The following is a 24658-nucleotide window of genomic DNA, read 5'->3' on the forward strand; positions in this document are numbered from 1 at the left end:
GAAGTGGATGAGTAACCAGCTAATAAATGATCTTCCAGATATTTTGGGATCTCTTAGGGTGGAAGGCATTAAGTAGCTTTCTAGTGATAGCGTGCTCAGGTTGCTGATCAGGAAGTCCCTTCTCTCTGCTGCTGGGCACTGTGCATTTCTAATCACCTCTAAATGTTTCCATCAACTCTCTTGTTGTTCTAGAGACTAATTGCTGAAAGCAATGTTTAGCCAAGCTCCAGGAAAGCATTTCAGAGTAACAACTAAGTGAGCATCTATCACAGTCCTGTTTCAAGCGTGCTGCCTGGGGAATGTGAAGGACAAGCTGTTCTACCACCTACGCCTGTGCAGAAGACAGTACTGGACCTCACGGAGCTGCTGAAGTCGGTGGGCTGTAACGCCTGGCTGGAGCCTGGCTGGCTCCCTTGGGTTATGTGCTGCACAGAGCCTGTGTTCTGTGAAGCTGGATTGCTTCATATCAATACACTGTCAAAGCTGTCCTGAGAGCAGAGCAGTTTCACATCACTATTTAGTTTCAGAGATGCTGAATAGAAAGTGGGGCTGATGGTTTTGTCTGATAAATCAGGAGCGTCCCATTGCTACCATGGAGAAAATGTGGTCAGTCTTGCTAAAGAAATCATAGAATCAACTGGGTTGGAAAAGACCTTTGAGCTCACCCAGTCCAACCATTCCCCAGCGCTGCCAAGGCCACCGCTAACCCATGGCACTGAGGCCTCGTCTCCACGCTGTGTGAACACTTGCAGGGACGGTGACTGCAGCCCTGCCCTGGGCAGCCTGTTCCAATGCCTGAGCACCCTCTGGGGCAGGAATTGTTCCTCAGCTCCATCTAAACCTGCCCTGGTGCAGCTTGAGGCCGTTTCCTCTTGTCCCATCCCTTGTTCCTTGGGAGCAGAGCCCAGCCCCTCCTGGCTCCATCCGTCCTGTCAGGCAGTTATAGGGAGCGATCAGGTCCTCCCCCGAGCCTTCTCTTCTCCAGACTGAACCCCCCCAGGTCCCTCAGCCCTTCCCCATCACACTTGTGCTCCAGGCCCTGCACCAGCTCCATTGCCCTTCTCTGGCCCCGCTCCAGCACCTCAATGTCTCTCCTGTAGTGAGGAGCTCAGAAGTGAGCTCAGGATTCAAGGTGTGAATCATATTAACTCATCTTGTTCATTACTGGGTTTCCTACGGGCCAGATCCTGACCCTGGCAACACTGGAACTGTAAAGCCTCAGCCATCTGCTTGGGGATTTGAGCAGATACATTGCGCTTCCCTGAGCAGTGCCAGCATCGCTTACAACAGGTAACCTGGTCAGCTTCTGTGAATTGCTTATATTCAGCCATATGGCTTTGAAAATCACTGCTTTTATAGAGCTGGTTGAAGTCAGCCCTTAGCTGAGTGCATGGGGCTGACTTCATCAGGCTTTGAAGGAGGAGAAAGCCCCTCTTGTCTCCTCAGGGTTGTCATGACCGTGTGCTTATCCCTGGATAAAAAAAAAACATTGCTTTTTTGTGTTGGAGACAAGGATGAGGAAGTCAGGGGGGCTACAAGAAGTAGGAGGCAAAGCCTTGTTTTCCTTACCCTTAATGAAACTGATGTAAAATCAAACCATGCAGAGATCTCAGGCACTTGTCTGTGTGCTGCTCTGTTTGCTCCCTGTCACTGAAATCCAGGGGGAATGGCAAATGCAGGCAGAACTTGTGCAAACGTTCTGGAAAGTGCCATTTCCAAACGCTGTTCTTTTCCCCCCTCATTTGATGGGGAAAACGTTCAGGTTGTAATATCCTTTCCCATTATTGGCTGGCTCTGTGTATCTGTTGGCTTATTAGCAGCAAGAGGAAGTGAAACAAAACTACAGTTTGTATGGAGGCTTGAGATAGCTGCTGTGCATTATCTGCACTGTGGCAGGGGAGGAGAGCTCGCACGACATGAGAAGTGATTGTGGACATGGTGCTGCACGCAGCAAAGTTGGAGAGCTGGACCTCGAAAGAGGATGAGTTTAGAAGGGGGGATTTCAGTGGGGACCTTGCCTGGTGCATCAGGATCATGCCCTGAAGTTTATAAACCGGATCTCTCTCTGGAAATGGATGTGCTTTGTTCTATGGGATCATCTGAAAGGTTGAGGTGGTGTCTTGGTCCCTTGTGGTTTGCACTGTTTGAAATAGGCTTGTTCCAGTCAGGACAGAGGAGCTGGACAAGACATTTCAGAGAAGGGCAGGATTGAAGTGGCTTTCCCAATGTCATCAGGAAACCAAGAGCAGACCCCAGAGGTCTCTGTGATTCCCTGTGCGGTGGCCCCAGGAACACACCACTCTCCTGCTATGTCCTACCACACAGCTTTCCTAATGCCAATAGTTTTCCAAGGGTCTGTCCACAGCCTTTTACATATGTGAGCTGCTGATGTGGCACAAGCCCAGCTGGGATGTGTGGGGTGGTAATGAGTGTGTAGGAAACCCATTCTGGGTTGTGCTGAGCCCAGCACAGACAGGGCAACCTCACCATCACATACAGCTCTGGGCTGATGGGTGCAGGATGACGTGTTCTCAAAGCAAGGAAGTGATTTTTGAGGACACTGGAACAGCTGCTGCTGCTAAACTGCTGAACCTGTATAAAGACCTCACCTATGGTAATCTCTTCAAGTTAATACAGTCTTTGTGCTTAACCTGCAATTCAGGCATGGGCTGGCAATGCTCGGATTCTGGGATGCAATCCTTGGCCAGCCTCATGAGACATCTTGCCAGAAGAACCCAGGAGGGACCAAGCTGGCATTCTCTTGGTGGCCATTTCTCATTTGCATTGTACAGTGTGATCGCTCCTGGGCTGGTGACATTGAGGAATGAAAGGCTGAATTCTGCTTTTCCTGCTGAGCGTCAGAAATAGATGTGGAGAGATGATGACTCACCTGTAATTGAGAGAAACTGAATGGCATCATCATGAGCCTTAACTGTTAAACCCTGATTCCACCTGCCAGAACGAACAGACTGACAGAGCTGCTGAAGGCCAGAAGGAGCTGCAGACAGGGCCCAGCACATGGGAATCCTTCACTTTGTTGGTGTTTTGCATGCGAGGGGCTTAACACGCCTGTTACACACGTGTCCCGTGTGATGTGGCAGCAGCGCTGCTCCCTGCACGAAGGGATGGGGAGGTATGGATGGAGCAGAGCTGTAATGGAGCCACAAGAAGCCCCCAGCCCCAAGGCCTGCGCCGTGCATGCGTACTCCTCCCTGTGACTTTCCCTGCAGTTCCCGGCCGGAGCAGAGATGATGTCAGAGTTGTCATGGCATCGGTATCTATGGAACCGGGATCATCATCACGGTGCTACGAAAACCTCACTCAGGAGCTGGTCCTGGAGCCGCAGGGGGGAACTCCCCTTGCTGTAATTGAGGGTTTCCCTCTGCAAGGTTCCTCTCTTTTTCCTCCTTCCTACTGGAAGAGGGAGTGGGGATGGGGCTCGGCCTCCTCCTGTCCCAGGAGAGCTCTGGGTGCCTCCTTTCCTGCATGAGGAAAGCAAAAGCTTCAGCCCCACCAGCCTTCACTTCCCTTTTCTTGCACCACTTAATGGTTATGTAGCAGTATGCTTTGAAGTGAAGCAACCACCAAACCTCTCCCTGTGGTGGGCAGCAGGCTGCTCTCATCCAAGGGGAAGCTCCTGGTGGAGCACCCTACTCCTGCTGTGGGGCAGGAAGCCCTTCTTCCGCTGAGGGCCTGTTGTGGGGCCCCCAGGGCCCCTGACCCCTAGAAGAGGTGACAACAGCCCTTCCTGCTGCGGTCCGCAGTGATGGGAGCAGGCTTGAGCCAAGCAGTGTGGTGACCTCCCTGTGCTGCAATCTATGGCATCTCCCTCCTGCCAACGGCCCAGCCATGGGTTGCCCTGGCTGTAGCCAAGTCCTTGCCATCAAACAGTGATGCTGGCAACATCCCCCAACCCCTGGCCGTAGCATGCTGTCCCCAGAAGCAGCATGGTGACTATATCCATAGGATGGTTATCCTTGGGATAACACTGTGATCCTGCCCGTGGTGAGGTGTCCTGGCTGTACTGTGCTGTCCCCAGACACAAGACGGTGCCCACAGCTGCAGCACAGCGATGCCCAGGGCTGTGCTGTGGTACCCACGGCCGCAGCAGAGCGATGCCCAGGGCTGTGCTGTGGTACCCACGGCCGCAGCAGAGCGATTTCCAGGGCTGTGCTGTGGTGCCCAGGGCTGTGCTGTGGTACCCACGGCCGCAGCAGAGCGATGCCCAGGGCTGTGCTGTGGTACCCACGGCCGCAGCTCGGGTGCGCGCACCTGCCGTTCCACCCCCCCCGGCCGATGGGTGGTTCCTCCCGTTGCCCGCACGCGGCGCTGCGGACGAGCCCACGCGGTAGACGCGCGGGGGGGGGGGGGGAGCCGGGCAGGCGCGCTGCCGGCGCGGGGCGCGCTCGGAGCGGAGCGGGCGGCGGGGGAAGATGGAAGGAGCCTCCTTCGGAGCGGGCCGGGCCGGGGGAGCCATCGACCCCGTGGATTTCCTGAAGCAGCCGCAGACCATCCTCCGGGTGACGACCTGGGTGAGGCAGAACGGTCATCCCGGCCGGGCAGCGGGGCCGCGGGGCTCGGCACCGGGCGTTGGGCAATGCCCGGAAGATGGGCAGAGCACACTGCAGCGTGCGGTGCCCCTTGCGTTGGGCAGTGCCCGGGTGATGGGAATTGCGGTGCCCGTGCAGGGTGCAGTGCCCGCTGCAACACGCAGTGTGCGCGGTGCTTGTGCGGCGCCCGTTGCAGTGTGCGGTGCCCGTGCCGTGTGCGGAGCGCAGGTACCGTGCGGCGGTGCTGCAGGCGTGCGGCGCTGGTGCAGCCGTGCCGGGTGGTGCCCGGCTGAGGGGCTCCCGGGGGGTGTTCGCCCGGAGTTTCCTTGGGGAAGGTGCGGCGGGTGAATGTGCCCCTGGTGCTTGAGGAAGGAGCAAGCGGATGAGGTCTAAATCGGCAGGCAGAGGACATTTTCCTTCCATGCTCTGTGCGTATGTGTGTGTGACAGAAGAAATCTGGGAGCCAGCCCTGCCCAGCTGCCCCTGTTCGTGCACAAGAATGTCATCTTTTTGGGCTGTTTCCCATCTGAGTTCCTCCTGTGGAGCAGGAGGTTGGAAGATGCTGTGTGGCAGCTCAGGGAAGGCTTTGCTCGCTGATGGTCCGTGAATAAGCAGCACAGGGAGCTGCACGCTGGTGCTCGCTGGGGCCGTGGTGCCCGAGGGAAAGGGCAGGCACTGATTCTCCTCCCCAGCCTGGCTTTTACCTGCTAGGATTTGCAGGCATGAATGATTCCAGAGGTCGGCAATGCCGGGCCCTTCCCAAAAGGGGGCAACCAGTTAGTTGGGTCTAACTGGTGCTCCCAACAGCCGGCTCCTGGCTCCAGTGCTTGGTTGGAGGCTGTGGGTGAGCCAAGCTGGGCCTGGGGGGCTCATCCTCACCCGTGTCACATCCCTGCTGTGCACGGAGGCTCTCGGCCACCGCACTGGCTCTGTGTCACCCTCAGCAGTGCCCCATGGAAGCAGGGAGTGAAGGAAAGGTGTGGGAGAAGGTGCTGCCCACCCAGCTCCCTCCTTCACACTCACCCAGTGGGTGCGTTTGGGGGTGCCTGGATGAGGCCCTGTGCAGCACAGCATGGGAGCATGTGCTTATCTTTAAGCACGTGAGCAATTCCAGCTGCAATCACATGCTTATCGTTAAACCACATACTGAAATCTTTAGCTGGATGGGGGCCAGCGTGCTCTCCAGAGCTTTGAGACAGCCCCCAACCCCTTTACTGGAGAACAGAAGGTCAGGTATGGATGTGGAGCATCCAGGTTGGGCTGGATGGGGTGTTTTGGGTAGGGTTTGGGTACCTGGCAGCAGTTGTGTCCTAGAAGAATGGTCTCAGTCCTGATAAACCTGGTCCAGATCCACATGGCTCCTCCTCGATCCCCCTTGAGTGACAAACTGTTGGCAGTGGTGCTGGTCTGGGGTACAGTTGGATAAATCGTGGGCCTGTTGATGGTGAGTTAGGCCTTCCATAAAGAGCTCATCCTCCTTGTCGTACAGAAGGGGATCTGCACTGCTGGGAAGCAGGAACAGAATACGGAACATAGAGATAAAAATTCCAGCTTAGAAAACAGCCATGCATACATTTGCTGGCTGATTTACTCAATGGCAGAGTCACTCGATTCATGGTTCTGTGTTCACCAGAGAGCTTACAGCTACAGAAATACATCAACTTAACCCCAAGCAAGTGCAGGGCTCACTGGTGTGGACAAGTGTGGGATGAGCACTGTGCTGGCCCAGGCAGAAATGTTTGCAGTATTTGGGGTTGGCTCTGAAGTCACTGAGCTCAAAGGGAGTGTTTCTGCTGTTTTCAGAGGGGGATCAGGCTGTGGAAGCTCACATTAAAAGCCCTTAGAGCCGCTTTCCCCAGGTCTCCTGTTTGCTGGCAGATCTGTTGAGGACCCTTCTTCATCACTGCTCCAGCTTGGGGGTTCAGAGCCCTGCTTGGCTGCTGCAGTCCAGTTACCTCTGTCTCAAACCAGTTCCCACTGTGGGCAGGGCCTGCAGCTGGGTGAGAGGTGGGATTGGAGGGGAGAGGTGGGGATGTGGCAAGTGGCAGTGTCTGCTCCTTATCACACCATGCTGGTGGCCGAGGCAGCATCATGGACCAAAGTCCCCCTGGGATGCTCCCTCATTCACAAAGCAAACAGAAACCTTCCCAGGTCCCTGCCTGCTGTCACAGGGCAGATGGGCTCCCCATGCCTGCATGTGGCAGAAGAGCCACAGCCCTAAATGGTTGTTCAGAAAGCCCTTGACTGAGGCTTTGAGGATGGCTGAGTTTAGGTGTTGGACTGGGTTTTATTCATGTGGGTTTCCTTCCTGTGCTCATCTTTTTAAACGTGTTTAACCTGTGCAGTTGGATCAAACCTCAGAACCATAACCCTGGCTGCGCATAGGACATCAATGATCCTTTGGTGAGAAAAGGAGGGAGCGGAGATGTCCCGGTTTGGGTGGGAGGACACCAGGACAAAGGTGGTGGAGAGCCACCACGAGGCTTTGGGGCCAGCTTCACCCACCTGATGTGAGCCACTCTGTGCCCCTCAGGCCCATCACCATTGCTGGGGTTTCACAATGCACCACCACCAAAGGGGGGTCCAGCTCCCTTCTGTGTCTCTGGAAGGTGTTTTGGGGCCCTGGGCTCAGTCTTTACTCTGGCAAACATCCAAGAGACTGGCAGGTGAATGGTGACTTCAGTGTGGAAATCCCCAATGTAAGTGATGGCAAGAGGGGATTCCTGATTCAACCGCACTCGGGAACATCTCCCTGAGAGGCAGAGTAATTCAGAGTATCTGCAGGGAAAACAGCCCTCCTGGCTTGAGCTGTAAAACCAAAAGCTGGAAACAGTCATGTAACAGTTCCTCATTCATCTCTTCCCCCTCCGTCTGGTGCTGTTTGTCAGATGAAGATGTGATCACTTGTGGTTTTCTTTTAGAGTCATGTTTTGCACAACAAAACAAGCCGGCTATTCAGGAAGGATGCCCACAGGATCATGAGTTCCCTTCTCCAGGGCTACCAGGGCCAGTTGGGCTTTCAAGTGGCCACGCAGCTTGGCGGGGGCACTGTTCATTTAACGTTGGGTTAGGTTTGACTTTTAAAAGCAGGTCTGGAAGATATTCCAGCAGAGTAAATGCTTGCAGTAATTCCTGTAGGAGCAGCAGCACAAGCGCGGTGCCCGGTCCCATCCGTGCAGCCACGCTCACCAGTCGGCTTCCTCCATGGAGCTCAGCATGAGATCAGGTCCTGATTTTGTAATCACAGAATCCCAGCCTGGTTTGGGTTGGAAAGGACCTTAAGGTCATCCAGCTCCAACCCCTGCCATGGGCAGGGACACCTTCCACTGGAGCAGCTTGCTCCAAGCCCCTGTGTCCAACCTGGCCTTGAACACTGCCAGGGATGGGGCAGCCACAGCTTCTCTGGGCACCCTGTGCCAGTGCCTCAGCACCCTCACAGGGAAGAGCTTCTGCCTAAGAGCTCATCTCAGTCTCCCCTCTGGCAGGTTAAAGCCATTCCCCTTGGCCTGTCCCTACAGGCCCTTGTCTAAAGCCCCTCTCCAGGTTTCCTGTAGCCCACCCTACAATACAAACCCTTAAGTATTTTCTTTAAAGCCTGACCCATCTGCTGCCTTCTCCTCCTGTTTCTTAAAGCTGAATAAATCTGTGCTCCATCCCCTGGATCACTGAGCTTTTCCTCTGCAGTGTTTTATCGCACTGGGCCCAATGTTTTGTTTGGGTTTTCCTTGCAGCAATCTGATGCTTTTAAGAGCAAAACCTTTATTAGGGGCCTGGACTCGAGCAGCCAGATCTGATTACTTGGCAGAGGCCTGGCAGCAGAGAGACAGTCCCTGTAGCCTCTGATGTGCAGCAGGAAACCTTCATTACCAGAGCTTACTTGGGCTCAGGTCCAGCCTGGTCTTTATGTGCTCAGCTCTGCACTGATGCCGGGCTCAGTCCATATTGCAGCAGAGCATTGTCTGTGCTTCGCTGCGTTGTGCCTTTGGTAAGGGATGTGCTGGGGGGTGGTTTGATGTATTAGGAATAGTTGGTGGTTCTTGGGAGAAGGGAGTGTGCTCTTTCCATCCTGGACCAGGCTTGTTCTGTTTCTCCAGTGGGATGGAGAAGGCAGTGTGTGTGCTCATGGCAAAAGGTGTATCTGTTGTATCCAGAGCAGAAGAGCCAGGCAACAAAGAAGAGCATGGCTCCAGGATTGGAACCAGATGATCTTTAAGGTCCCTTCCAACCCAAAGCATTGGCAGTACCCTGCACCCTCAGCACAGAGGACTCTTGAGGAGCCTCACACCCGGGTTGAAGCTGCAGGAGCCCTGGTTTGAGGTGCTGGGGAGCAAGCATTTGGGTTTGCAGGGCTACAACACGCAGCTCTTGCGCAGGGCTGGAGTTGGAGCCTGGAATGCTCTCCTGCTGGAGTAGACATCAATGGGAAATGCAAGGTGGGATCCTGGTGCTCATCGCTGGATTACAATCTTTGAATGGGTGCTCTCATCACATTAGAAGTAATTCAGGAAAGCTCAGCCATGTGGTCATCCATGTACACCCCTTCCCAGCTGATGGGCCTGGTAGACATACCCATAAACCTATTCCAGCCAGCACCATACCCCCCCTTTCTGTGCCAGAAACCACGGCAGGTCTTTGCGTTGTGGTCCCATCCATAATCCTGGTGGGAGATCTGGCAGTGCTCAAAGCAGTTATTTCGCCTTCACAGCCTCCAATAAGTTATGCAGATCTGTGCTGGAAACGTCCCCGTGACTGACAACTGTAAAGGGAAACTGGAGAGGGACCCAGGACCTGGTTCCACCAGGATCTGAGCCAGGTGGGTGTTGAAGGAGGCTGGTCCTCTGCCAGGGGTCTAACTCATCACTGAGTGGAGTATCTGCGCAAGGTATCTCTGTGACTTGAGACAAGGGCTTAACTGGGGTATAAGCCATAAGGAAACGCTTCTTGCCAGGCAGGATTTGACCTTCGTTGTCTTCCCTTCTCCTCTGCTAGCACATCCTTCACTTGCTGGTGGTGGCTGGAGGAGGGCGGGATGCTGAGCAGGGTATCTGTCTCCCTGATGCTCTCATTACAATGGTGAAGGATGCTACCAGCACCATTGAGTGTAAGCTCCAGCAGAGGAAATTGGCTGTGGATTATTTTCTTCATGCATTACATTCCCTTGCTGTTGACGTTAATGGTTGCTTGGGTGTGTAATCAAAGCAAGGCTTCGCAGTCTCCTACATCCCCACACCTTCTGGTAATGCTTTTTATAGGTCCCAAATCCAAGTGCAGTGCATCAGCAGTGGAAACATCTCACCTTAAAATGGCTGACTGTTCACACACTGAGGCTTTCAGCTCTTTGTTCTCCTTGTGATGGTTCTGCTCAGACCATGAGGTTTCCTGAGGCACATTTTAGGTGCCTGGGCTGCAGGAGGCTAAAAGCAATGGGGATGAACAATGTGCATGTCCTGGGGTGCAGGCGGCTCGAGCCCCAGGAGGGAACACTGCTCTGTAAAGTGTAATTACAGCAGTGAGCCAGGCAGCCAGGCCAGCACCTTCTTCCAGACGGCAGGAATCTGGTGCAGAGAAGGCAGATGCAGGTCTCCCAGCTTTATGCACACCTAAAATGGTGTCTCCATCGTGGGGCACATGGGCATCCCCAGCACCCTGGGTTCCTGTGAGCGTCTGGTGGTAGCTGTGGGTCCAGAAGCTGTGGCCACACAAGGAACCTGCCCTCTCAGGCTCCCCTTTCTCTTTTTTAGGGGGAAAAGGATGAGATCTCACTCAGCCTCCCATTGCAGGGCTGCTTCTGTGCTGCTGACAGCCTGCCCAGCACCTCCAGCACAGTCCCTATGGGACATCCATCAGCACAGGACACCTGGCACTGGATCACAGCCGTTGTCAGAGAGGACAAAGGAAGCAAGAGGTCTTGCCTAAAATAGGGTAATGGGGGAAAATAGGAGGTGGGCAGCAAGCAAGGAAGGAGGGTGAAGTACAAGTCTTAATGGAAAGGATGGGAGAAAACTCTCCCCCTTCCCATCCTTCCTCGCAGGTAAATGCAAAGAGGAGCACTAATGGTCTGTGCCACTGGAGCTGCTGGGGCTTTGACAGTGGGGAGGGCAGGATGTGACCATCCCACACACCAGGCTGAGACCCTGAGCTGCAAGTGGGTTGATGTGGAAGCTTCGGCAGGGGAGATGCAGTTTCATAGCGGGGTGCCTGCAGGTTATACATGTTTGCAGCAGTCCACCCAGCACGAGGACAATTCGTTGCTGGTTGTGTTGGGTTGTTCAGCTGGAAACTGGAGCATCCCATGAATGCTCGGGCTCCTTTGCAGGGCCTGTGGGATATGGAAGCACCCCATTGGAAGGGTGGGCAGGCTTGGGATGGATGCAGCAGCTCACACAGCAGATGCCCCTGTGCTGTGCGTGCCGGCGACCTTGGCACTGGGTCCATGCTGTCCCTGCCATGGCTGGTCATGGGGACTGCAGTTGTGGGGACAAGCAGGAGGAGATGGAGCAGCACCTCTGGAGAGCAGGATCTCTGCGTCCTTGCTCACCCATAAAACCACTGTCAGGGGCAAATCTGACCTTGGGTTTTCCCTTTCGAGCCTCTGATATGCTGGTGGTGGGTTTGGGCAAGTGCAGTTTGCAGAGCTGGTTGGAAAAGGGTATTTGTTTTGCATGAACTTTAAATTACAGTATGGGTTTTACTTCCTCCCCACCACCTACCCCCATTTTCTCAAAGCAGATTTGTTCCTCTATACTTAGAAGGACACCTCCAAATCTGTTCTCATTAAAATGTTTCCCCAGCACCGGTTGGGGTTTTTATTGAAGAAAAGCTGGAACATTTCAATCAGGAGAGAAAAGCCGTGCAAAGACTTGTTTGCACTGAAAAGCGTGTTTTGACAGGAAGATTTCAGCCAGCACTGATGTTTTGCATCACATTGATAGATTTGCATCTATCAAATGCACACTTGCAATTCGCTGCTATTTTGGCCTCCTGAGAAGAAGCCGCGTGTCCCTTGTTGCCTGCACCCAGTCGAGGGGGTGTCATGGGGGGGTGGCTCAGGTCACCTGGCAGCAAGGAGGATGCTTTGCTTTGCAAAGCCCTCGGGAGCTGGAAGTTAAGTGCTGAAACATCCTATTTGATCCCATTTCTGGCAATAGTTGTGGTTGCAGCGCTCCATGGGCGTCCTCCATCGACAGCCCCCTATGTGCAAGCCTGTGTGCAGGCAGCCAGGACCCCTGTAATGTCGTTAATTACTAATTTCATCCTTAATCTTTAATTTACCAGAGCCCTCCCTCACCCACTGAAACTGTGAGCTCCCGATAAGCACCTGAAAGCACAGAGAAGCAATCCAGTTAATCCTGGGAGGACTTGGAGAGGGGCTTTGCACAAGTGATGTAGGGACAGGCCAAGGGGAATGGCTTTAACCTGCCCGAGGGGAGACTGAGATGAGCTCTTAGGCAGAAGCTCTTCCCTGTGAGGGTGCTGAGGCGCTGGCACAGGGTGCCCAGAGAAGCTGTGGCTGCCCCATCCCTGGCAGTGTTCAAGGCCAGGTTGGACACAGGGCTTGGAGCAAGCTGCTCCAGTGGAAGGTGTCCCTGGATGAGCTTTAAGGTCCCTTCCAACCCAAACCATACGATTCTGTGCTTCTATGACTAAGTAAAACACTTAGTGTGCACTTGCAGAAGCTGAGCACAAGTTCTGTGGCCTGCCAGAGAAATAATCCCATGGAATCAGAGGTTCTCAATTATTCATGTTTTCCAGAATCACATTATTTCTTCCAGGGCCTGTTTTATAAATGCTGCTGCTATTTCTGATGGTAAATAACAATTTTGCATTATTTATGAACAGATTTTTACAACTGCTGATATTACAGCTGCTGCCAAAGCCCTGGGAAAATGATTATTACTGTTTGTTGTTGTTCCTCCTTACAATGCAAGCCTCTTGTTCTGAGCGTGATGAGGATGATGTGCCCGTCGCGGTGTGACAGCCCAGTGCTCCCTGGGTGCAGCGCCAGCAAGGAGCAGGGTGCAAGGGAAGTGGGTGACTCAGGTTGCCATCAGGCTCATGGCTGCTGCTCGGAGCTGAGATGAGGTGGGGATGGAGGGGAACAGGACCTGGGGCATGGTTAAATTCCAAGAGGAGGAAGGTCTGGTTATCTCCTTGTGCAGCCATGGGGAGGTCCATGGGACATATGTACTTTCTGTCGCTATTGGTGGTCCAGATGAAATCAAAGGTTGCACCTGGCTTTTGCAGATGCACATTTGGAATCCCACATTTCTAGGAGGGAAGTCTCCCTTGCAGAGCCATCTGTTTGTTCTCCAGCTTGGAGGAGACTCAGTGGAGACGGTCTGAGAGGTGTTTGTTAATGGGGATGCTTGCGTTTGGAAGTAACTTCAGACAGGAGAAGCTTCAGCTTCATCCCAGCGCTGAAAGGAGTTTGGAGGAGAGAAATCTGAATGAAATTCCTCAGGGCAGGCAGGATTGAGACATTTGGCATGTGCTTGGGAGTAAATCTCTATCACCACATTACATTAAAGAGCTTTCTGAAGGGTTTGCTCGTAGTGCCTTCTGCTAACACAGTGCTATGAGGAGTGTGGGGCTGTAGGAGGTGGCCCGTAGCCAGGCATCAGCCACGAGGTGCAGGTGACTTTGCAAAGGCCTCCAGCTGCAGTCTCTCCTGTGGCTCTTCTGCCTCTGTCTGTCGCCTGTCTCAGTCTCGTGCCCCTTCAGGAGATGCAGCAGGGCGTCCCGAGCAGGAGCTGTATCACACCCCAAACCCCATGCTCCCAGGTAGCCACAGTGGCATCCTGGGGGAGCCTCTTGTCTCCCTGCCTGCATATGAGGCCTCCGGCTGTGTCCTGCGGGCGTGCAGGGATGCAGGGAGCCGGTGCTGGCAGCGAGGGATGAGATCAGAGGTTCCCAGCTTGCAGGAGGGGGCTCTGCAGCCTGGCTCCCTCCCTGCTCCCAGCGCTGGAATCCAGCAGCGTCGCGGCTTTAATGGAGCAGGCTCCGGAGCAAATCGTAATGCAGCTGCTCCCGCAGCGTCCGCTTGGTGCTGGGAGATAAGGGAATGACTTCAGCGTGCAGCATCAGGATTGGTGTTCATCGAGGCAGCCAGCCGGCTCCTTCCTGCCTACAGGGATGTGAAACACCCTCAGGTCCCAGCAATGGGACCACCAGCAACCCCCCTGTCCCTCTTAGGGCCAAAACCAGCTCACTGGATAATGGCTGCAGACGCTGCTTCCTTCAACCCCTGCTGAGCCAGGTGAGAAATCATAGAATCATGGCTGGAAAAGACCTTTAAGATCATCAAGTCCAACCATTATTGCCCTGCCATTCATGGGGCAGCCTGTCCCCTGCCCCACTGCACTGAGGGTGCCGTTCCCATCTCCCCACGCTGCCGTGTCCTTGTCCCTTCTCTGGGCCAGGGCTGGATAGCAGCTCAGTTATCCTCTGTAGCTTCATTTCTCCCTGCTCTGCAGTGACACAAGGGGGTTTATCGAGCACAGCCTGACAGTGGAGAGCAGAGCCTCGGCCCATCTATTTTTTCCCTCCCCAGCCTCTCTGGGAACAACATCTCTTACAATACCCTGCAAATGAAGCCACTGAAAGGCAGCCAGGCTCGCAGGGAAGGAAGACCTTGGTACCATCCACCAGCTCATTCATCAGGGCCACCAACCAGATGAGAGTCAGGATCTGTCTAACAAATGCCACGTTGCCATGGAGTCAAAGACAAGATTGAATCCAATTACGTTGCTGTTGGGAAACAGAGTTCAACGTAAGCGGCAGCGAGTTGTGTTTTCTCCTTCCTCCTGCAGATCTTCTCCATCGTGGTGTTTGGCTCCATCGTGAACGAGTGCTACGTGAACAAGGACAGCCAGACCCCCGTGCTGCACTGCATCTTCAATGAGAATGAGAGTGCCTGCAGCTACGGCATCGCCGTTGGCATCATCGCCTTCTTCGGCTGCATCTTCTTCTTTGTGGTGGACCTCTACTTCCAGCAGATCAGCAGCGTGAAGGACCGCAAACGCGCCGTCCTGCTGGACCTCGGCTTTTCAGGTACCTCTGGCTTTGCTGGCTCCTCAAGGATGATGCTGGCTCCATGGGCAGTGCGGGGTTGTTGCTGTGCCCTGCAGCTCCACGCCTGAGTCCATGGCACGGCACCATTCGTGTGCCTCTGACAGGGAGAAGAGGGGTGGCAGATGGGTTGTCCCATCCAGCCATGAGCTCCGAGGCAGCAGTGGGGAAAGCAAGTGTGTGGTGGCTTGGGGACAGTGGGTGTCCCACTGGTCCGTGTCGTGTCTCCAGTTGGAGATGTTCAGTGAGCTGCTTTCAGTGAGGCCACCCACAGAAGTGAGGCTTGGTGCTCACACCTCAGAGACCAGACAGGGCAATTTCCCCTGCCACGTCCCTGTTTCTGGCTCACGTAGAGGTCGTTTCATCGGTTACATCCGGGTCTGTGTTCACTTAGTGCGTGTGTTTTGGAACAAAGCAGGAACACTCCATACCACTGCAATCCCTCACTGCCTCCAGGACCGGAGGGGCTGGGAGTCCCAAAGGCTGGCACAGATCCTCTGTGCTGTCCTGAGCCCCTCGGCCAGGGGCTCATCCACGCAGGATGCCTTGAGCCAGGAGAGCCATCCTCCGCTCTGCTGCTGGGGGAATCACCTGCCTGAGCTTGAGCTGATGTTCTCCGGTTCCAGGCTCTGGTGTTAGTGAAGCCTGAAGGTGATTTATCCAGCACCAGCGCTGCTGATGGCTCTCCAGCCCCAAATGAAAACAGCCGTCATCGCCTCCCTCTGCTCCCCTCTTGTTGAGGATGTTCTCTCCTTGCTGGAAAGCTCATTTCCACGGTGCTGGAGCGCTGTTAGAGGATATTTACAGCCCCTTCCATGGGGCTCAGTGCCTGCAACCCTTTGATTCAGACGGAAGGGGAACATCGCATCCATCTTGTGGCTGATGCTGTGTGTCATGGTGTGAGGATCCTGCCTTCCCCCTCCAAACAGCCCTTCTCTCCCTGCCAGGCATGTGGGAACCAGCACCGTGCTCCATCTCTGCCTTCTTTCCCTTTGGTGCTTGTCACGGGTACGCATCTGCGGCTTCAGCAGCGAGCTGGGGAGGATGAGTTCTGCCCTGCAGAGCTGCTGATGTGCTGTGCAGGGCTTGTGCTCTGCCCCGGGGCCAGGCTGCAGCACTGCACCAGTGGTGGGGGTGCAGAGAGCCCTGTAACTCACACTGGATGTGGATGCACTCGTGCATCTTATATTGCACTTAGGAACAAGTGGCAAGATCAAGGGGAATAAAGGAAGCTTCTTTCCTCTCCCTGCAGTCAGACTGTGCTTTGCAGCTGCCTGCCCCACGGGACCAGCAGTGTGGCTGCTCATCCTGATGTGCTGATGATCCTTGGGAAGGTGCTGGGTTGCTCAGCATCCCGGTGCCTGAACACCCAGATTCTTTGTGCCTTTGTGCCAGGGATGCTCAGGAAAGCTGGAGAGCCTTAAAACAGCATCAGTGAAAGCTCCAGGTTGTGCTGCTCCTCTTCCCAGCGCTGGAGAACATCACTGCTCCTTACACTTGTGTGCCTGTGCCTTGCTTCTTGACTTGTTTCCTGAGCTCCTTGGCATCAGGCAGTGCTGGAGGCTGTGAGTGAATTAGGGGAGCTGCAGCCCTGCCTTGCTCAGCCAGATTGGCTGCCAGTAAGGAGTCATCAGCAGGGAGGTTTTGTTCAGTCCCACAGAGCCCAGGGAACTGAGGACAGGAGGAGTCAGTGGAGGGCAGCAGGGATGAGCAGAGCTCTGGCACATGAAGCCCGTGTGTCCCTCAGCTCCATGGGCAGCTCCCCCACATCCCTGCCCCAGGGAGTGACACACAACGAGCTGTGCTGTTGGGATGCACGGACATCCCAGGTCACTTTGATCCCTGGGAGCAGGGGTTGGGAGCAGGGCTTAATCCCAGCCCGTCCCTATTCCTGGGTGACTGTGACTTGCCTTTTTGAAGCATTCTGGCTGTGTCCTTGGACCAAAGCATGGCCCATCACAGCACTGTCTCCTGCTGGTGCTGCTCCCAGGAGTGCAGGCTTCCTCCTGGGTGAGGTTTGCAGGATCCAGTGCAAAGTCTTTAAGGAACAGGGAATAGAAGGAATGGTGAGTTTGACACACTGGGGTGCTGGAACTGGAAGTGAGCTGGTAGCACCTTGACACCAGTGAGCAGGCTGAGATCCCATGTCCAGGAAGGCTGTGCTGTTGCTGCAGGGATCAGGGTGAGATGTAGGCAAGCTGAACCTAAGGCAGGTAACACACTGGGTGACCATACAGGGTTCCTTCCCTCCCTGTTTTTCCAGCAATCCCAAATCAGGCTCATCTAAAGCAGCTCCTTTGGGCCACCACAGGCCAAGGCACCCAGGATCAATCACTGCTGCTTTGATGTCAAGGTGTTTGTGCACCAGCACACGGGGTCCTGGCAGCTGGGGAGGCTCGGGGCAGGGACAGCACTGAGCAGCTCTGTTCTCTTCCAGGTTTCTTGTCCTTCCTGTGGTTTGTAGCCTTCTGCTTCCTTGCAAACCAGTGGCAACGGACGACGATGAGCATAGGGGTTTCGCAAGGAGCAGACGCTGCCCGGGCAGCCATCACCTTCTCCTTCTTCTCCATCATCGTCTGGGTGAGTTCGGCTTCAGAGGAGGGCACAAACTGAACCTGCTCTGGGCTCAAGGGCTTGGAGGGGGAATGTGGGGCTTGGTTTGGGGAAGTGAATCCTGGTGGGCAGCGCGGGGCTCTTCTGGGGAACTCTGTGCTCCTGCAGATAGAGACGGAACTTGCGGTTTGGTACCCGGGAAGATCAGCTCCGTCCCCTCTCGCGGGGGAATTCCGCACTTCCCCTTGTCCTGCAGCGGATAAGTTGTGTTCCCATTGAAAACGTGTCAGCAGCCATGAGCTGCCCTCGTTTCGGGGCCCTGGGAGCCACTTGGTTGGAACTGAATGAGTCCCCAGGAGCAGATCACTGCAGTGAGCTGGTCTCATGGGATGGGAGTGGGATGTGGGGAGCTCTCGGCCCACCAGCTCACCCCCGGGGGAAGCCAGGCTGGTTCCTGCTGCCAGGACTTGCTCCCACTTTTTGGCTCTGTGCACCCCCTGTGGCACAGGGACATCTGCCACGGGTGCAAAACCCTGCAGGGCCCCTTGTCCTGTGATACTGGGGATAGCTGCACTGCTCCTGGGGCTGCATGTGGAGAAGCAGGGATGGCCTCCATCCCTCTCTTCCAGCTTTTCATGGGCAGAGAGCACCCAAGATGTGCACCAATCCCACATTGCCTTAAAGGAACTGGGGCAAAAGCCAGTCTGAGGCTTTCCAGCTGCCAGCCTGGCTCCAGTTACTCACCAGTTCAACTGCTCCCCACTGTTATTATCCAACTAAATCCCTTGTAATCCCAGCTCCCCCACAGCTCTTCTCTCATGCTGCATTGCAGCCCCCAGGGACTGGGGAGGATGCTCTCCCCCATCCCATCAGCATCTGCTCCCAGCCCAGGGAGGCCACTGGGGATGCTGGTCCCCTGCTGCCAGCATGGAGGATGTTTGGGATGTGTGGAGCCAGCAGCAGCCCCTCCATTGGCACCATGAATAAAGCCAGGAGCAATTGGGATCAACCAGTGCCTGCCCCCCTGGCACCAGCCCCAGCAGGGCAGTGGGCTCTGGGCAGTGCTTGGGAGCTGCTCTGAGTGTCTGAGTGGTTTTTTCCACCCCCTGAGCCCATCATTTATAAACTAATTGAATTGTTAATGAAACCTCCAGAACTGGGATGAGCGTGGGGTGCTCACAGCTCTGCCGCCGCTTCTCCCACCCTTTGTGACCTCAATTTCAGCAACCTGGAAGAGGGTGAAGGAGTCTCGGCAGAACTGACCTATTTTGCTTTCCCTCCCAGCAGCAGATGGGGTTACTGGTGCCAAATCGGCACAGGCAGGGACTGGAGCACAGGCTGCAACCCCACACAGGGCTTTGGAGGTCAACCTGTCACACAGAAACATCTTCTTTAGCATTAAGGGTTGTGGTCTGGGCTTGCTTTAGCTCTTGGCTATAATGGAGCAGGGCCAGCAATGATCTGGGATGCTCGGATATGCTCAGAGCTTTGCAGGGAGCTGGGGGATCATGGAATCATGGAATAGTTTGGGCTGGAAGGGACCTTCTAAAGATCATTGAGTCCAACCCCCTGCAATGAGCAGGGACATCCTCACCTAGCTCAGGTTGCCCAGAACCACATCCAGCCTTAAGTGTCTCCAGTGATGGCACAGCCACCACCTCTCTGGGCAACCTGGGCCAGTGTTTTACCACCCTTACTGAAGAATTACCACCCTCAGTAAAGAACTTTTCCCTCTCCCTCTTTTAGTTTAAAACCATCACCCCTCATCCCATCATAACAGGCCCTGCTGAAAAGTCTTTCCCCATCTTTCTTATAGGCTCCTTTTAAGAACTGAAAGGCTGCAGTAAGGTCTCCCCAGAATGTGTGGTCCTGTGGGATGCAGCATCCTTGGGAGGGGATGCAGGATCCTGGAGGATGAAGGGTCCAGGGGGATGCAGGATCCTGGAGGATGCAGGGTCCAGGAGGATGCAGGATCCTGGAGGATGCAGGGTCCAGGAGGATGCAGAATTCGGGAGGATGCAGGGTCCAGGAGGATGCAGGATCCTGGAGGATGCAGGGTCCAGGAGGATGCAGGATCCTGGAGGATGCAGGGTCCAGGAGGATGCAGGATCCTGGAGGATGCAGGGTCCAGGAGGATGCAGGATCCTGGAGGATGCAGGGTCCAGGAGGATGCAGGATCCTGGAGGATGCAGGGTCCAGGAGGATGCAGGATCCTGGAGGATGCAGGGTCCGGGGGGATGCAGGATCCTGGAGGATGCAGGGTCTGGGGGGGAATGCAGGATCCTGGGAGGGAATGTGGGGTTCTGGTGGGGAATGTGGGGTCCTGTGGGCCGCAGGACCCTGGTGGAGGTGGGTTCCATCCCCCCTAACCCTGGCCCCTCGCCGCAGGTGGCGCTGGCGGTGAAGGCGCTGCAGCGGTACCGCCTGGGGACGGACATGTCGCTCTTTGCCACGGATCAGTTCGGCGCCGAGCCCGGCGCTCCCTACCCCGGCTACCCCAGCGGCAGCGGCGTGGAGAGCACAGACACCTACCAGAGCCCCCCCTTCACCGAGACCTTAGACACCAACCCGAAAGGTTACCAAGTGCCAGCGTACTGAGGGGCGAGTCCTGTGGTGCCGTACCCTGAGCCGGTCGATTGCAAATGTATTCAGTCCCATTTCCTTCATGTGGCAAGTCAGTGCTGGGTTCCTTACTATTAGCTAGTTGTGCAGTGGATTCTGTACAGTGGTATTGGTTCTTGTCTTACCTGTCCAAGGGTTTTATAAAAGCAGTGTTCCCTCTAAGTCAGAAGGAAGGAAGGAAGGAAGGTTGCTACCGCATCACCTCCGCGTGGCGAACGATGAGGAAACCTCTGCCTGAGGCTTGGCACCGGGCCGTGCCTGGGACACCTTCTCCTGTCCAACACAGTAGCTGAAGAGCTGTTACTTATCTCGTTCTTCCAGAGCTAACACAGAATCTCGTGGTGGCGAAGGGGGGGTCAGCTCCGTGCTGCTCCCACCGCAGAGCTCTCCTGTACACGTTCCATGGCAGGGACCAAACCCACAGAGAGAGATGAGTGGTGTCTGTGTCCCCTTCATCTGTATATAGCTGCTGTACAGAGTCATCTCCACGCCAAGTGGCTCACCCTTAGCTTAGGATGCCAGTGGCACGTGGCAGGTTGGGGCTGTGGGGAACATCCCATTTGCTTCTGCGCTTCAACAGGGCTCTGGTTGAGGATGTCAAAAGCGGCTGCTGGAAGCTGGAAACCAGCTCAGCAATAGGTGGCTGCTTGTTAGGAACAGGCTTTTATCAGCAGCAAATAGCTGTGTGCTGCAGTTCCACTTCTTCCCCGAGGGGCTGGGACAGTTTGTAGCTGTACTAATGGCTTCTGGTTGGCAACGCAGAGCACTTAACTGTGCTCAGACCCAGAGCTGCCAGCACAAAGGCCTCAGCAGCTCAAAGCCCAGTGCAATCAGGAGCAGTCTTGAACTTGTGTTTTCAGACTGGGAGCGGGCGCTGTTTGTCATCAGCTGCAGCAGAACCTCAGGTGGGAACGTTCCTTGTGCCCTTGTCTCCAGAAATGAGGAACTCAGGTGAACTGGAAAGGCTTTAGAGGCTGTTGAAGTCCATTGTGAGGGGACCCCGGGTTTGGAAGCAGTGGGAGAAAAGAGGGAGTGAAAAGCTCCCAGGAAAGAGGCTCAGGTTTGGATTCAGCTGTGAAATTCCTGCCTTGGCAGAAGTGTGTAAAGCCCAATAGGTCCCTGTCAGCTCCCTGCCTGCTCTCCCTGCCTCACTGGTGGCTGTTTGTCACTAAGGACTGAGCAGAGGAGCTGAGACTTGAATCCCAGCCCCATGCTTAGAGGAGGGCAGGAGCCGTGTACTGCTTCCTGACCTGGCGACCACTGGCCCCAGCTCTGCCTGCAGCAGGTTTCTGGTCATCATCAGCACAGCTCCTTTCTGCTGCATCCATTAACAACAGCGACTCCATCACGAGGGGTCATTTCCAGTGACCAAGTGCGTTCCTTGAGCACCGTTCAGGCCGGGCTAAATGTGCATTTCCAGCCAGGCTGGTGCTGAGCTCTTCCCTGGTGGCACCAGAGCCGCACTGGGATATTCCAGGCAGTGTTTCCCAACCTGGATCCTCCTCTCACGCTGCTGCAGCCTCCCCATGTGTGGTGGTACCAGGACCTTGCATCCTGCAGCGGTCCCCACCGTGGGCTTTCCCCGCAGGGACAGCAGAGGAGGTGCCTTCCCCTATGGAGCTCTGCACCCCCTTGGAGGCCCAAAAGCTATTGGGGTGCATTGGGCAGAGGCAGGAGCGTGAGCAGGGGATGCTGCTCTGCTTTATCAGAGGTGTCCCTTGCTTGGCTCATGCAAGGGGCAAGGAAGAGGTGACCGGTGCCAGATCCTTGCATGAAGCAAACCAGGGACACCCAAACCCCAATATTCTATAAGCCTAAATATATTGGACCCTAAATAGAACCCTAAATGAGGGTCCATCTAAACCAGACCCTTTGGATGTTTCTAGAGTCAGATTTGCTGGGAGCTAAAGAGAGGCAAAGGGGTTTAATACAGGGTACGGTAGAACCGTAGCAATATTTTCCTTAGAGGGAACACTGACGTTTTAGCAGCACAACCAGTAACTTGTGTTAATATTTTAGCAACAATAGAATCAATTTAAGTGTTTAAATTGATTGTACGTGAGGTAATGTCTGTTCGGTACCTTGTAGTTTTCTAACTATATACCTGTTCCAGAGTTTCCTTGTAACCGTAACCCACTAAAGCTCTGTCTGAGGGCTGGATGCCTCCTGCCCCCTGGTGTACCCATGCTCAATATTACAAGCTCTGAATGTACGCACCAAGGCCTGCGTTGCCTTTCTTTCCCCCCCCAACCTGCTCCCATCCTCTGCCGGTGGGGACCAGAAGGGACACACACCCCCTCCCAGTGAACGCTCTTGTGCCATCACTGACCTTGGGAGCAGCAGTGGGGACATGGGATGAGTCCAGGTGTCTGCAGTCAGCAGCAATCACGGCTCCCCAAAGGCAGCGTTCAACCACCTGTAAGTGGCAGTGAGGACCTGGATGTGTTTTGCTGGCAGAAGAGGAGGAGGAGAAGGAGGAAGGGGTTTGAGCATCCAAGCGCAGCAGGAAGGCAGGATTGCTCCTTTATTAAATGGGAGCTGGGAATAACGTGTCCAACCACATTAACAGGCACCTTGAGGAAGCTTTACCCTCCAGAACATCAGTCCCCATTGGTGGAGGGGGACAGCATCCCAGCGAGGTATATGGGAAGGATCAGGCTGCTCTGCAGGCAGCAGGTACAGGCAGGCAGCCGGTACAGGCAGGCAGCCCACAGCTGAGTGCTTTCCACCATCAGCCCATTGAGGCAGGACGGGACAAGCCATCATCACTGTGGTACCACAGCACATCCCTTGCATGGAGTCCTCCTGCCGGGCTCTCCACGAGTTCCCACAGCACCCACGCCTGCCGTGCTGGGTGTTGCTGTCACCCATCATCGTGTTGTGACCTGTCAGGCAGACCGGTGTGCACAGGTACAGCCTGTGACCACACACAACCTTACAGTTAGAGCTGGGCCCATCGCTGTGATAACTGTGGTGCATTACCTGAGCTGCAAGTATGTGTGACATCCATCTCTGCACTTCCCTCTCCCCTTTCTTTACCCCCCTGCACGCTTGCATTGGTACAGCAGCACTGCCTGCCTTGTCACCATCCACACCATGGCCTAAAGGGATACCAGGGCTGTGCTGTCCCATGGCCCCTTGGCTCTCCTGGAGCTCTCCAGCGTGCCAGGGCAGGGCTGTGCTGATCCCAGCTGCCTGGTGCTGAGCCTGGGTGTCAGGAGCAGAGTTCAAACCAGCCTGGACCCTCCCTGGAGATGGGTCTTCAAATGGCCTCATGCTGGCAGTGTGACAACGCAATTCCCAAAGTTAACCCCAGCATGGGCTTTGTGCATTTATTTGAAGCATATTAAAGAGCTTTGAAAGTTACTGGATTTTTCCCAACATTTTCAGCTATTCCTGCCCAGCTGGAAGCTTTGTTTGACTGAGAACTTAGTACCTGCATTAAATGGCTCTGTATCATGCAGCTTGAGCAGACCCTCCTTGCTGTCCTGCCTACAGGCCATTGGGCTTCCAGCGCCTGCACCCCTTGCAGGATGAGTTCCCTATCAGCTCAGTGATGATTCCAGCATTTCCTTTCCATTTCTGTTAACCAGCAATTCCTTATGGGAGGATTCACAGCCTCCTCCCTCTGCAGCCACCCCTTTGTGGCTGCAAGGTCACTTACTAAGCCAAGCGCTGTCATGGTCCGCTCCCTAGGAAATCACATCACGACTGTGGTGGGCTCAGCCTTTCCCTCAGGAAAAGCTCCTGTAGGTATCTGTAGGCTTCCTTCCAGCCTTTGCTTTCCCAAAGTGTGTTGGGAGAGCAGCCAGGGCTGCTCCTGCTCCTTCCTTGTGCTCCTCTAGGCAGCATCTGAACCTGTGTGTGTGACAGAACACCCCCTTCCCACCCTCAGTTCAGCCCTCACTGCATCAACCTGAACGCCCCGTTCAGCCGCTGGTCCTTAGCTGCAAGAGGTATTTACACCTCTCCTTCCTCAAGAGTTTTCCTATCAGACCGATGCCAAACGGGGTTTGCCGATGTCAGGTTGGGGTTGCAGATACCTCTGTGTGAGCAGTCCGCTTCCAGGAGGTGCAGTTGTCACTATGTGCGGTGTAGTATCAAGTGTATGGAACCAAGTTACAAATGTTTACAACTTTTGTATATATTATATATATATATAAAGCTATCTTTTGGGGGAACAAGCTGTGATGATGGATTTCCAGTGTCCGTGTACCCACTGCAACTTATTTTCAATAAAGACTTTAAAACCCAGTCGAAGCAGCCTGGAAAAAAACCTGTGGTCATCTTTTATTTCATCAGGTGGGCACAAGGAGCAAGGGAAGTGGAGCTTGATCCTCAAGGAAAGGTACAGCCAAGGGGGAATAGTGGCTGCTGATAAGGAAATGAACTGGAAAGCAAGGGAAGAGGTGAGAAAAGCTCCCCTGAACTTCCCAAAGTGAAGGAAGCAATGGGAGCAGAGCTCCTGTCACACACTCATGCGTCTCATGCAGCCAAAGAACCCTCCCCAGCCCATTCCAGGGCCCCTGTGCTGAACGCAGCACATCCAGGTATCCTAAAGAGTCTTAAATTATCCAGGAAAAAAACAAAAGCACTTTGCAGCAAGCAGAAAAAACCAAGGATAAGGCAAGGAGAACCTCGTGTAGCTCTCGGAACGCTCCAAGCTCAATGTCATGGAAACGATGCTTAAGAAAAGCAGTGTTTTGTCACTAAAACTTACATAAATTAATCTCATCTTTATTCCTACGTGTTATAAAGAACTAAACCTGGTCTGGAGGGATGGGGCAGAGGCAGACACTGAGGTACAGCTACTGAGGGAGGGCTCCTGGCACCCGCTGCTGCTGGAGGAGGAGGAACTTCAGAGC

General features: G+C 54.6%; 1 protein-coding gene across 1 annotated transcript; it reads left to right on the forward strand.

Annotated features, from left to right (window-relative positions):
- The first annotated feature begins 4388 nt into the window (after window positions 1–4388).
- SYNGR3 (synaptogyrin 3) lies at window positions 4389–22005 on the forward strand. The gene is made up of 4 exons (XM_061473954.1): window positions 4389–4532; window positions 14360–14600; window positions 17056–17198; window positions 19560–22005. Exons 1-4 carry the CDS (start codon window positions 4434–4436, stop codon window positions 19767–19769), a joined length of 693 nt encoding a protein of 230 aa, XP_061329938.1. The 5' UTR covers window positions 4389–4433; the 3' UTR covers window positions 19770–22005.
- Window positions 22006–24658: the final 2653 nt, after the last annotated feature.

Source organism: Pezoporus flaviventris, unplaced genomic scaffold (genome assembly GCF_033815535.1).
Source record: "Pezoporus flaviventris isolate CSIRO_AGI_PZ_B2104156 unplaced genomic scaffold, CSIRO_AGI_Pfla_v1 ptg000078l, whole genome shotgun sequence".
NCBI classification, from domain to species: domain Eukaryota; kingdom Metazoa; phylum Chordata; class Aves; order Psittaciformes; family Psittacidae; genus Pezoporus; species Pezoporus flaviventris.

Bases quoted from the DNA above. Each gene is read 5' to 3' on its own strand.
- SYNGR3 (XM_061473954.1), top strand. From the start codon at position 4,434: ATGGAAGGAGCCTCCTTCGGAGCGGGCCGGGCCGGGGGAGCCATCGAC. The intron at 4,533-14,359 runs GTGAGGCAGAAC...TTCCTCCTGCAG, and splicing joins TCCTCCGGGTGACGACCTGG to ATCTTCTCCATCGTGGTGTT. The intron at 14,601-17,055 runs GTACCTCTGGCT...GTTCTCTTCCAG, and splicing joins GCTGGACCTCGGCTTTTCAG to GTTTCTTGTCCTTCCTGTGG.